This window comes from Stylophora pistillata, chromosome 6 (genome assembly GCF_964205215.1).
Source record: "Stylophora pistillata chromosome 6, jaStyPist1.2, whole genome shotgun sequence".
In the NCBI taxonomy this organism is placed as follows: domain Eukaryota; kingdom Metazoa; phylum Cnidaria; class Anthozoa; order Scleractinia; family Pocilloporidae; genus Stylophora; species Stylophora pistillata.
The window spans coordinates 3,025,001-3,037,500 of record NC_142524.1 but is presented as its reverse complement, the minus strand read 5'-3'; the positions used below and the strand labels follow the sequence as shown (position 1 = coordinate 3,037,500).

General features: G+C 38.5%; 2 protein-coding genes across 2 annotated transcripts in view; both read right to left on the bottom strand.

Annotated features, from left to right (window-relative positions):
• Nucleotides 1-2,377, bottom strand: part of LOC148727735 (pyroglutamylated RF-amide peptide receptor-like) — a 6,100-nt gene extending 3,723 nt beyond the window's left edge. Inside the window, exons 1-4 of the mRNA XM_088763091.1 lie at nucleotides 2,218-2,377; nucleotides 1,410-1,554; nucleotides 680-953; nucleotides 1-224 (exon numbers count right to left, since the gene is read on the bottom strand). The exon at nucleotides 1-224 is cut by the window's left edge and continues 31 nt beyond it. Of these exons, the coding sequence (XP_088619217.1) occupies nucleotides 1-224; nucleotides 680-953; nucleotides 1,410-1,516 (605 nt within the window). The 5' untranslated portion in view covers nucleotides 1,517-1,554; nucleotides 2,218-2,377. The remainder of the gene's footprint in view (nucleotides 225-679; nucleotides 954-1,409; nucleotides 1,555-2,217) is intronic.
• Nucleotides 2,378-9,791: 7,414 nt separating this feature from the next.
• The window catches only part of LOC111327289 (uncharacterized), a 2,784-nt gene continuing 75 nt past the window's right edge, over nucleotides 9,792-12,500 (bottom strand). The window contains exons 1-4 of the mRNA XM_088725847.1: nucleotides 12,421-12,500; nucleotides 12,008-12,080; nucleotides 10,837-11,718; nucleotides 9,792-10,032 (exon numbers count right to left, since the gene is read on the bottom strand). The exon at nucleotides 12,421-12,500 is cut by the window's right edge and continues 75 nt beyond it. Of these exons, the coding sequence (XP_088581973.1) occupies nucleotides 9,884-10,032; nucleotides 10,837-11,718; nucleotides 12,008-12,062 (1,086 nt within the window). The 5' untranslated portion in view covers nucleotides 12,063-12,080; nucleotides 12,421-12,500 and the 3' untranslated portion in view covers nucleotides 9,792-9,883. The remainder of the gene's footprint in view (nucleotides 10,033-10,836; nucleotides 11,719-12,007; nucleotides 12,081-12,420) is intronic.

Below are 12,500 nucleotides of genomic sequence, written 5' to 3'. Positions count from 1 at the left end.
TTCCGCGGCTTTACCCATAAGGCATACAGGACCCTTGAGTACAACACTGACATCACCAATAGGGGAATCAATACAAGAACGACATCAATATAAATGGTATAAGCCTTGGGCATCCAATCCTCGGGTAAATCTTCCCTGCAATAGTTATTTTCGGTCACTTTCAAGCCAGCGATTGTAGGGACATTACTGATCCACGCATAGACCCAAGCGACAGCTATTATCACCTGGAATGAGTATGTACAATTAAATGGGCAAAGTCTGTATTCGAACCAAGAGGCGCATTCACCCCGTACATGTGCTGCTAATAGGGACTTTAAGCAAACCACGATGGCTACGGCAACGAGAACGAGGAAAAACAATAGATTTAATTGGCAGAACAATAGCCCAGCACGTGCGTACATATCTTAGCCGTCCTTTGCAAAACAACAACGTGAAGTCACCAAAATTTGCGTCGTCTGCGAAGCGAGACCGCGGCGGCAAATTACTTTAATTTACATTTGGAACTGAACGTTACATTTATGCGTTATGTTGAGTTTGAGGTCTGGCACCCAATGAGACGGTAAACACATGCAGCCATTTTCAAAATTCTAACTAAAAATAGAAACTCATTTTTTAATGGACGTCTTCCGTGGCGTTGCCGTCCTGACTGCTTAAAGTCCCTAATTTGATTGGGACAAACCTTCACTTTACGGTCTGTGAGTCTCCACTTCATGCCATTTGGATCCAAAACTGCGAAATATCGTTCGACAGAAATTGCAATCAGAGTAAGAACTGAGCAAACTCCTGCAACCCAACTGAAAGCCCCCCCCGTAATCAGTTTGCATAAAATTGTACCCGTCAGGCCACGCGGGTGAGTCAGGTTTAGACTCACAATAAGTTTAGGTGTGATAAACACAGCAAAGAGAGCATCTGCCACAGCCAGGTTCAAAATGAGTAAGTTAACCGGAGTCCTCCTGTAATATTGAGAAAAAAAAAGAAAATCCAGTAACGCAACGAGTAAAATAGTCAAAACATCTGGTAAAATTGGACCCCATTTGCTAAAATTCCAACACTATCAGTGATAGAAATTTCTCGGAGTCTGACGACCTCTAGTGATTATTAATCATAGAATGTACAATCAGTTTAGTCTATATCGGCCCTATTTGATCAAAGAAAAAATATCTATCAGAAGTAAAAGCTTTAATTACATTATGTGGATACATTCTGCGCTTTTGCAAAAGTAAACGATGGAACTTACAATTGCTTGTTGAAAGTAATTCAAATATAGAAACTCGACATCTAGAGTAAACAATTTAAGATCATAATGAGATAAACATCGACCATGTACTTTTCACAAAGATCTAGACACAAACTCTTTTCATAAGAAATACGACTTTTATCTCTCACTGTGGTTTATGAGCGAGTTGTACCTGATATCTCGGTGTTTCAAAATCATCGCACATACGAGAGAATTTCCCATAATATTCATTGTCACAAGTACGAATAAAATTGTTGTTATTGCTATAGCAAGAGGCATCTTTCATAGCTGTAGGCCCCAAAAGCTTGTACTGTGATCTAGACGAAAGAAAAAGTGAAAAAAGAACGAACGAAAGAAAGAAAGAGTACAGGGTTAGTCCTATGGAATATATTCCGTGCCAACTCGAGGCGTATCATATATTTATTTATTAATTATATCCGGGTGAGTCCATCCTTATAAAACAGTTGCTGTTCATCTCTTCATGATTTGAAATTCAGGAGATAATTATGACAATGATTTCTTTGCCCAAAAATTAATAATGACTTCTTGTAATTTCTTTGAATTTTGTTTTTGTCTGATTACATTATATGACTTGTAATATTCAATTCGTTTCTACGACAAAGTACTGGAAGAGCTTTAAGCTATAAGCTTGTTGCACAGGCGGCCCAAGTGTACTCTGTGTGATTTTCGGGTTTAAAGGTCATTATCGGGAATAACTATTTTAAAATCGAATTTTAAGCGTAAGCATGGGCCCTAAAAAAAGGAAAAATTATCAAAATATTGCTTTCCTTATTGTTATAAGCGTCAGTTCCCGATAACTCGAACCTTCGCTGAATCGCTCCTAGCGCAAACCAGAACCAAATTGTGACTTCACTTTACTAAAAAACTAATTTCGATATGATGCTCTAGGTAACACGGATTCATTCGCTCTATTTACATGGACGAGATTTGCAAATCTGGGCAAACACCGAGTTACTTACCAAAAATAATGTTTTCTTCAAAGTGGCTTCTGTTTCCACCGCCGAACTTGCTACATTGAACTTAACTACATGTCGCACAATATAGATATGCCATGTGAATATTGGAATCAACTCAAGATAATCATTACTTATACTGGAAATTTCAAGACCTCCTAATGAGCCACTAGATTCACCTCTTTGGCACACGGATTAGTTATTTTCTTAGTGCATCTCTGTATACTTGTCTCTTTTGGCAATAGGAAAATAAAAGCTAAAATCAGGTTTAGTAAAGGTTTGATTGGAATTGAGTGAGGCACTTCAACACTGCTTCAAGTGCCGGCGATAACAACATGGAGAAAATCCTAGTAGAATTCGCTCATTAAAGAAGATTTTGAAAGTTTTTATTCAGTAGACAGCATCTGAAAGGTTAAAAAAAAAGAAAGTCCTTATATTCCAAATAGTGTTTTCCGCTTCTTTAGCAATTACGTACATTCAATTATAGAAAAAAATCTGTGTAACAAAATGGACACCTGATTAATATCTCATAGGCAAGTGCCTAAAATGTTATTACCGTCAATCAGTTTGACAATTTTAGAAATTGTAAGAGGAGGGTATTTGAGAAACATTGCGAAGAACAGCATGAAAATAAAGGCTGGAAGAAAGCCGTGTCCCCATATTTGAGTGCTGTTATTAATTTCCGGTGGGATTCAGTAACTCTGCGCTTTTGATTTTCAATGGGTATTTTAAGAACACTTGAGGACTGCTAGCTAGTTCTTGTGTGAAGGTGCATTTGGGCGAAAGGATGAAGAATTAACGAAACATGGTTTGTCTCAGGATGAAGTCTCTTCAGATGTAGTTTTCCTTTTCTGCTCAATTATCATCTCTGCCTTTCAGAAAAATAAAAAAGTAAGTAAATTATCGACTTTCGTAGTTTTTAAGCCTCAGATTTTTTTTCTGTGACCCAGCCGTGCACAAAAGTATCTTGAAAACCTATTCACATCCGAGTCAGGCAATCGTCAAACACCAAAAGCTTTCTTCTCAGATGTGCCATATAAATATGCCAAGTTTCCTATTGTTGACTTTGCATCTGAGCATTAAAAAAAAATTATTTCGTGAGACTAGTATATGATATGCTCTGGTTCATCTTTTTCTTGGGCAGAGAGATTAAAAAAAAAAAAAAAGAAAGAAAGCTGTTTAATTTATTTCAACTAAATTTTGGCTATGAAAGACATATTTTTCTTGAAGATACATTTTTCAGATGTGAGCCCATGGGGGGGGGGGGGGGTACATATTCCCTTGATGCCTTAATCTTTTTGGATTTTTTACGTTGTTCCCCATCAATAAAACCTTTTGTTCCCAAAAATGTCTTTAGCTCATGTTTCCTTGATCCCGAAAATTTTTGCGCTGTTCCCTTGATCCCCAAAAATGTTTGTCATTGTTCCCCAAATTTTTTTTTATATCTTAAGGGCTCGGAAAGTTAGAAAATATATATTACTAAAAGTAGATAGGCGTTCTCTTGTTCCCAAAAATCTACTCAAGAGTTCCCTTGTTGCCTGAAAATAATTTGAAAATATCCCTGTACCTTAAAAAAATAAATGTTCCAGTTTCCTCGTTCCGTAAAACCCCTGGGAGGGGCTCAAATGTGTCATTCTGATGACACCAATTATTTCCAGAACGGTTTTGCTTCTGGTATCGTTCGAAAAATAAAAGGATTTTGGGCGCTCATTTTATCGGGTAGCCGAACTTAAGAATTTAAAACATGAGGTTGATAATTGAAAAACCGACTTCATTATTCAGCCTCTTTTTTTTTTTTGACAGACTTAATCATTTGATTACCTGGTTATCACGTAACTTTAAAAAATATCTTGTGTTGTTTTGTTGTTGAAAAATTCAATATTTAGGTTTATCGCAACCGAGAAATGTGATAAATCTATTGAAATTCAAATTCCAATTTTAATTTGATGATTGCTGGTGTGCACGCGTGTTTGTGTATTCTTGTCTATATTTTAAAATTGCTCAGAAACTACTTCATAAGTTACATGCAGTTGAAATATTAAGTCAATCAAAGCCTTTAAATACCTGTTTGTTCTTTTCGCCTTTACAATCTCTGCCTTTCTGTCAATGTTTAATTCTGTTCTGGGTTGAGATTAAACGGATTTTATCAATTTGAGAATATTGATGAGCTCTCTTGACAGGATCTTCACAGTTAGTTTTTAGCTGTATACAGTCGAACCTGAATTAAGTGGTCATATACCTGGGGAAGCGGATAGTGCTAAAAATAGGTTCATCAGTAAATCATCGAAGATAGACATGGTGGAATAAATTTTACTAGAAAGATTACTCTTAGTTCTATTTTGGTGGTTCCACTAAACATAGCCGTTCTGTCCGGGTCGGACACATGAAGCGGCGAAGATGTCGAATAATAACAGAACATCGCTTCGACCAACAACTTTTAATGACGGCGAAGAACACCAATATTTACAAAAAGATCTGGTCACCCTTCCATCAAAGATTACGAGACTCAGGGAGCCGTAAAAACCACATGATGAAGGGCGGTAAACGAGAGAAAAGGAACAGTTTTACGAGGTTGCCTATTTACCGAGTTAGGATTTCGAGTTGGATCTCGAGTTGGATTTTCGAGTTGGATTTTCGAGTTGGATTTTCGAGTTGGATTTTCGAGTTGGATTTTCGAGTTAGGATTTTCGAGTTAGGATTTTTTGGCGGGAATTTTTTGGCGATTTTTTTTTTTTTTTTTGGTGGGGTTTCCAATAAATTTTCAGTGGTTTTACACAAGGTACTTTGTCGGTGGTGTTGCATATCTCAAGATGGAGGAGAACGAGGATTGCAGATCAGTAAGGGCAATCTTGTTTAATCTATCCTAGTATTACTTTCGTAATTGTATTTTTGACTGGAAACAATAGCTGACACTTCAATGAATGCTTTTAGTTATGAATTATTCATTAACTTTTTACTGTCTGTTCATTTGCGTGTCGAATCGGCTAGGGTTTTAACCATTAAGATCTTTCGTAAAATAATGTTTGATTTCAAGAGAATTGTACACCAGAGAATTGTACATCGAGCCGGTGCACTTTAAACAGAAGGATGGGTACAACTGTGGAATTCACATTTTTCTCGTAAGTCGCTAACTCACTCTGCACCCACAAGCGACATTTAGTTTTAAGTTTAATACAGAAGTCACTATTCTCATTAAATCATGAGGTGTTAAGGTACGAAATCTCTACTCTCATAAGATAACTAGCATTACCGTTCGACAGGCTAACTGCTGGAAGAAGTGCATTCGATCAAATATACCTTAATAACGGATGGTTTCTGCCTCAAAAGGAATTTAACGGAGTATTGCATATTATTCACTCATTTTTCCCAATGACTGGTTGTTATTTTCGATCGTTTCTTTCAGCTTGTAAGATGTTTGTGCGAAGAATCCTCTATGGATGCAGCTGAGTTTTGACATAGCAACCGATCGAACGTGCACTTGGAGGTAAACTTGGAACTTATACTCCCAAATAGCTGGGCTAACGCTGGGAGATGTAGAATAACTAATTGATAGTGCTAATAATCTACAACAAATATGTAAAGTCTAAAAGAAACAATAAATGTAAATAGTTCAAAATCTTTTCAGGTGGTTCGGGGTCTTCATGTTTTGAATGTCCCTTATGGCTAATGATTTAAAAGAAGTAATGTTCTCAGCTTGGACTGTTTGAGATGACAGTTTATTCCATACCGAACAGTCCGCACAAAAGGAGAATAACTGTGCGCCAAAACACTTGAGTGGGGCTGGAGCATAGCATGTTGGATCCTTGGTCTAGGAGCTGGTTGGATAGAAGATGGGAATTCAAGATGCATGAAATTGTTATTGATTTACAAAAAAGAGTCACTTGGGCCAGCAAACGTCTGGATTCCAAGGAGTCCCAACCAAGTTGATTTACAAGATCTTGTGAGTTTGTAGATCTCTTGTGATTATGCGCGACGAAGCGAGCAGCCCGTCGCTGGACTTTTTCGATAGTTTCAATGTCCCTGTTTATGTGTGGATTCCAGGCAGCACTTGCATATTCTAGTAAAGGTCGAATAATTGCTTTGTAGGCTCTTTCCTTGACTTCAGGCGTACACGGTTGTAAAGTCCGTTTGACCAGCCCGAGAGCCCTATTGGCTTTGTTGGAAGTTTTATCACAGTGTTCTTTCCAATTTAGCTTGCTCGTTAATCTAACACCCAGATAATCATAGGAAGTTACATGTTCCAAGACCTGACTATGCATGTAATATGGTAGTATGACAATGGTTCGCTTGTTGGTCTAGGAAATGTGGTAGCATTTCTTAACATTAAACTCCATCTGCCAAAGACAGGCCCATGAAGTTAGTCTGTCAAGGTCTTGTTGAGGGATAAGATGATCCGCAGGCGATACAACCTGTCGGTACATAATGGTGTCGTCAGCAAAGAGTCTAATATTTGACTTGATGTCACCCACGATGTCATTTATGTACTCCAAGAAAAGCGTGGGGCCTAAGACGGACCCTTGTGGAACACCTGAAATAACCTTGCACAGGGTAGAGTGTACGCCGTCAGTGGCACTGACACTTTGGGAGCGGCTGCTTAAGAAACCCTTTATCCATAATAAGGTTTGGCCTAGAATACCATAGTGACATAACTTATGTAAGAGCTTTGGATGAGATACTTTGTCGAAGGCCTTGCTGATATCGAGTTTGATAACATCAGCTTGACCCTTAATGTTAAGAATGGAGGCCCACTCGTGAAGTGGCTGAGACCAGTTGCGTTTCACAAGACAGTCTGGACCTAAAGCCATGTTGGTGTTTACAAAAGGATGTTATTTGTGGACAGGTGCTTGTGGACGTGGCTAAGTACTATGCGCTCCATAATCTTGCAACATATGCAAGTCAAAGAAATGGGCCTGTAATTTTGGGATCTTGCTTGCCACCCTTCTTATATACTGGTGTAACCAAGGCCTTTGACCAGTCATCAGGTAGCCTGCAGAAATCGTAACTTTGTTGAAAAAGAAAGGTAAGTACAAAAGACAATTCATTACCTAATAACTTCAGTATACGAGGTGACAGGTTGTCCGGGCCACATGTTTTGTTGGGATTCGAATTGCTTAATTGCTTCGATTCCTTAATTGCTTCTTGACACGAATAAATTCTATGGTGTTTGGCTGCTGTTACGATGACATCCACGAAAAAGTAACCTTAGTCTCAGCTTGTTTCCAAACTACATATCCTTTAATCTTGCTAAGCATACTCTCCCTTCTATTGAGTAAAGAGTCAAAGTAAAAGACCTCACCCAATAAAAAAGAAGACATATTTAAGTAAATGATAATGAAATATATGTTCCGTCCGCTGTAGGAGAAACATCAACGTCTGCATAGTGTTGCACGACAACGATGGAGAATATTGGCTGGGAGGCGATAGTTGTGGCCAGTACCTCCACGCAAGTGAAAAGTGGATTTCTCATACTCTCTCTCTGCCCTTGTTAATTTCACAACGTCGTTGCGGATTAGCGACATAAATTGATAGAGAATATTCTTCACAGGCTAGGCTGTGAACAATTTCTGAAATTCCCATTATTTCACGAATCATTTGACGTTTTAGTGTTGACAAGTTTTTCGTATTACGTAAGTAAAAATTGACTCAACGCTGCAGGGAGAATTTCTTTCAAAATTTCTTCCCAAGAGTCAAAGCTACCGTCCAAAATTCAAACTTCACTGTTAGGTTTATTGGAGCACTGATAACCTTAATTGTAAATAGCTCAAACATGCTGAAAGAATTTTTATTAGTTTTTGTATATCTTTATCCTTTGTTCAATACGATCTTACACATTTCAGGTTTAAACTTTTCGTGGGGAACAAGTGCAACGGCTTACATGACGTATTTTAAATTTAACCGCTGTACTATAAACTTGTGTGTTCGACCCTCGACGAACGCCTTCGACTGAGAGCGTCACCCCTTCACTACGTGCAAAAAAGGATGGCAAGTAAAATTACAACTGAAGGATTGTGGTCTATATTACGTGACATAGAAAAGAAACGGGGAACGGAACGGAACAGACTAAAACATAAAACCTTGTTGAGGAATAGCCTCAACACGTTCAATACAGGTGGAAGACAACACAAAAAGGCCGTTGGGACTCAGAAAAAAAGGTGAAAAACACAGTAATTGCCTCCATTGGGATTCAAAATGGGAAGTGCTTTCTACCACACAAGTAATTAGTGCTTTTCGTGCGCGCTGATTGACTAGTTTGGAAGTGACAAAATCACGCTTCAAGAGTTTAATTTCCGACCATTTTTCGGTCTACTAAAAGAAATAAACGAATTATTTGGTATCTGTGTGGTATATACCAGAACAATTATTTACCTCCACCTGGGCGAATAATTGTTAAATATTATGGACATTTACAAACAAAACATTTTACGGAAATCGGCAGCACTTTGATCTTCAGTATTGTCGTGGGAAGCCTTCTTCTGATTTCCATTTTGTTTCAATCTCATTGACCGACATTTAATTTTGTGAAATTTGAATTCAAGTGTCATCTTCCAATTCATATGGGTGGAAAATTATTAGATTTGTTTTATTGATAACCTTATGGAAGGAAATGATCACCAACAAGCAAGAGAACTGCATAGAGGAAACTAAGATTATAGCTAAAAATGTCAAGTCACTCTAACACAGCTTAAAAAAGCTATCGGGCATTTTTCAGAGAAAAGGCATTATGTCCAGATTTGGATGTTATTTTCCTGGAGCTCGCAAAAAATGGCTCCGGCTCGTCATAAAAGGCTCGGGTTCGCATGCTCGCATTATAGCAACCCCCCATTTTTCAGAGAGGAGTGGGGATATAAATATCTAAGCTTGACAGAGTGTCTTTCGCAGCTAAACATTATTATTCGCCGAAGCGCACCATTGTTTGTGGGCAGTTCTTTGGAGGTCACGTGGGGATTCTTAACCAATCACAAGAGAAGGAAATATGTTTTGTTTAAGTTATAAACAGATTCGGTTCGGAACATGACCATTACTTCTTCTTCTCGTTTGGGACTCTTGGCCTCAGTCTGTTACGAAAAATAGCTATACTGGAATGTATTCTATCAGTAAAGATACAAAACGAAACTGCACATACTTTAACAGAAGGCTGACTTTCCATGGAAACTATGGAGCTGCGTGGCTGGGGGCATTAACAGATAATTTAGCCGAGTATAAGTTGAGTTCATAACGTTAATTACCTACCGTAATTGAGAATTTAAGGAATTCCTTCACGGAGCCAATTCTTAATTACCAGACTCGGTTGACAAAACCAACTTTTACACATTTTCTTAACCTTAAAAAATATTGTGGTCTGTATGTTTCTGTAAACAGTCGCTGAAGCACTTTAATTTTTTATCTTTCTACCTTCGAAATTCGCTGAATTAACATCCTAAGATAATTTACCATTTACTTGGATATTTCTCTCGAGACATCAAGAGATATATTTTTTAAAAGACTGAATATTAGTGTCTCTGAAAATTCTCAAATGAAAGGCCCGTGGATTATCAATGAGAGAAGATAGAAGAGAGATTCACATTAATACTCGAACAAGATTTATCCAGCAACTTCATTCTTCTCGTTTATTGTAATACATGAATAGTCTATAATAACAGATTATGATGAGATTTCAAGCTCTGCGTTATAATTACAGTGACTTGCGAGGCTGAAGCAATTTCTCCAATTGTTTCGCCTTGATAACCTCAGACTGACTGACATGGAACAGGCGGACAGCCCTTGGACCAAGCGGCGTGAACGGCTTGCGTGGAAGGGCACGCAGCTGGGTAAAACTTAGACCTGCAATAAAAGTATTTCTTATTTCCAAAAACCAAACTAATCAAGACGTATGTCTAATGCATACATATAATGATGGTAGTTAAACACAGTCCAATTTGGTCTGAAATCTATGCACTATTTGCGAGCATAATTGCACGACACGAAGTGCCAGCCCATGTACTTTGAAATTGCATGATGCCAATGACCTAAATACAATCCTTGGGTCAGCTCTAACAATTCAGTGATCCAGCCCTAAATAAATTACAATAAACACCGATTGTGACGTCTGAAATTTGTGGGGTTGTTTTGATCCAAAGTTGATTTCTCATAGGCTGGGAAAAAGAAGCGATTTAGAGCAAAAATGTGCCTCGCTAAGTGCCAATAAGCTTGAAAGGTACCCAGTAACTTCAAAATAGATGTAATTAATAATTTTAGTCCATTTATACGTCCCATGAAAAAAACTTTGTTGGTTCATCTTTCAATTTTCCATATTTCAGTTCAGCAACACTAGGACACAGTCTGTAAGCTTCATTCTTTTGAGCATTTTTTAAAATTGAACTTGGTGAGCCTGAAGAAAGCATTTACTAGTTTCGAGAGCCTTTGCCTTTCTTTCGAAATCGGATTGAGTTGGTCGTTTTTTCCCTCTTTTTTCAAAGGGGGTTGTTCTCGGTTCACCAAAACTTCTCCCATAACACAGATCAACTTTTCAAAATTCCAATCTGACCTGGAAAAGAGTGGACGAAGAACCTACCGGTGCAGGGTTACTGCTTAACCCCCAGTTGTTTTATTTGTGTTATTATCTTCTTTCATCTTTGAGCCTCTTACCTTTCAAACGATTCATCATCCTGTTTTCTTTCTGTGACGGTCGATACTCGACTCGAACGCCTCCCGGTTGTTGTCTAAGATTAATAAGCGCTTTTGGGAAATATGGTGTACCTGACATCCGTCTGTCAATGTAAGGAAAGTAAGCAAACCTATTGCTAATGCTTCTTTTCTGCCAGTCGTCCCAGATTTTGTCGACAAAGCCGTGGTGAAGGAAGAACTCCGGAGCAGATGCAGATTGCACGGTGCACATGGTGCCGCTGATCCGACAGTGCACGTTGTCATGGAGTTCAGTCCTGAGCGCGAGTTCAAAATTAGTAAAGTCGTTCATGAGTACAACCTCCTGCACAGCGACATCATCTGGAGGTGAACCATTGAAATTACGTGTTAAGCACTTCGCTCCCGTGGATGACACGGGTACCCACGCGCCATGTCTGAAAGGTCCAGTCTTCACGCAACGTTCCGTACCTACGCCATTCCCGCCAAACCCAGTGACACTGTGCCAAACATCCTCCCATTTGTGCGTGCTCCACGGATCACTGGAATCTACACTCCAGTCCCAATAGGCCACAGTGAATCTGCAATCGATTTTTCGAAGAAGATTTTCATACTCTAGTATGAACCAACGATGCCATGGAAGAAAGAAAATCTTTTCGTGGATGCTCGATCGAAACAGTCTCTCGTGTTCATTAATCAGACGGTCATATTGCCCTTTGTATCTGCGATCAGTCGAGGCAGTCTTTACAATTCTTGTGTATCGCACTCGTTCGCCAAATGCCATCGCTGTGAATTCTTTTCTAATTCGGAAGCAATTTCTGTACCTGCCCCACAGGCAAGTACATTTCTGTCCACAACGATCATAGACAGTACTTCCATGTCTACAAACTGAGAAAAGGAAAAAGGGTGATTATAAGAAGTCTTGAAAGGCTTGTCATCATTAACACCATTATAAATTCTTCGAATTCCCTTTCCATTACTTTTAAAAACTTTTAAAAAAGCGGTTTTGATGTCTACACTGGAGAGGTATACCTTTCTATTAAATTTTCTTATTCACACTTCAGCAAAGGATTGTTTTTTACGAGAACTGCAGTTCTCAAGCCCATCAAATGCTAAGGGTGAAAATATGGTACAAATTCATGAAGAGCCAGTGCTTATGACTGTTAATATTACTTACAATATGATTCTACCAGGCAAAATGACATCAAAAAGATATACCAGGTGACAATCATGATGTACTGACTTGAGAGCTATTCGAGAAAGGAAAAAAGGTTTAAAACAGCAAGATAATGTTGATTTTACGACATCTCATTGGCTCGTGGCTGCTGATGGGAGGGGAATTTGGACCTATTAGAATGAATGGGGTTCTACTCATCTGAGACCCATACATAGAACTACGCCCAATTTTTACGAAAAAGAGAACATACTGTTATTTCGTGACTTTACTTTTCGATAAAGCGTAAAAAAAATAACTATTTTGCATCGAAAAAAAAGTGAGTTTATTTCTTAAGAACGTGTTTTCGCTTTGTTGAAAGACGATTAAGGGCAGAACAACGTTTGGAACCTTTCATCTTGTAACCAATAACTTACTTAATCAGCAAATGTAGTTCCCTTCTTCAAGTCTTCCAGGGTGTTTTATCGTTAAAAGACAGATCCGAGGGTCCTTTCGC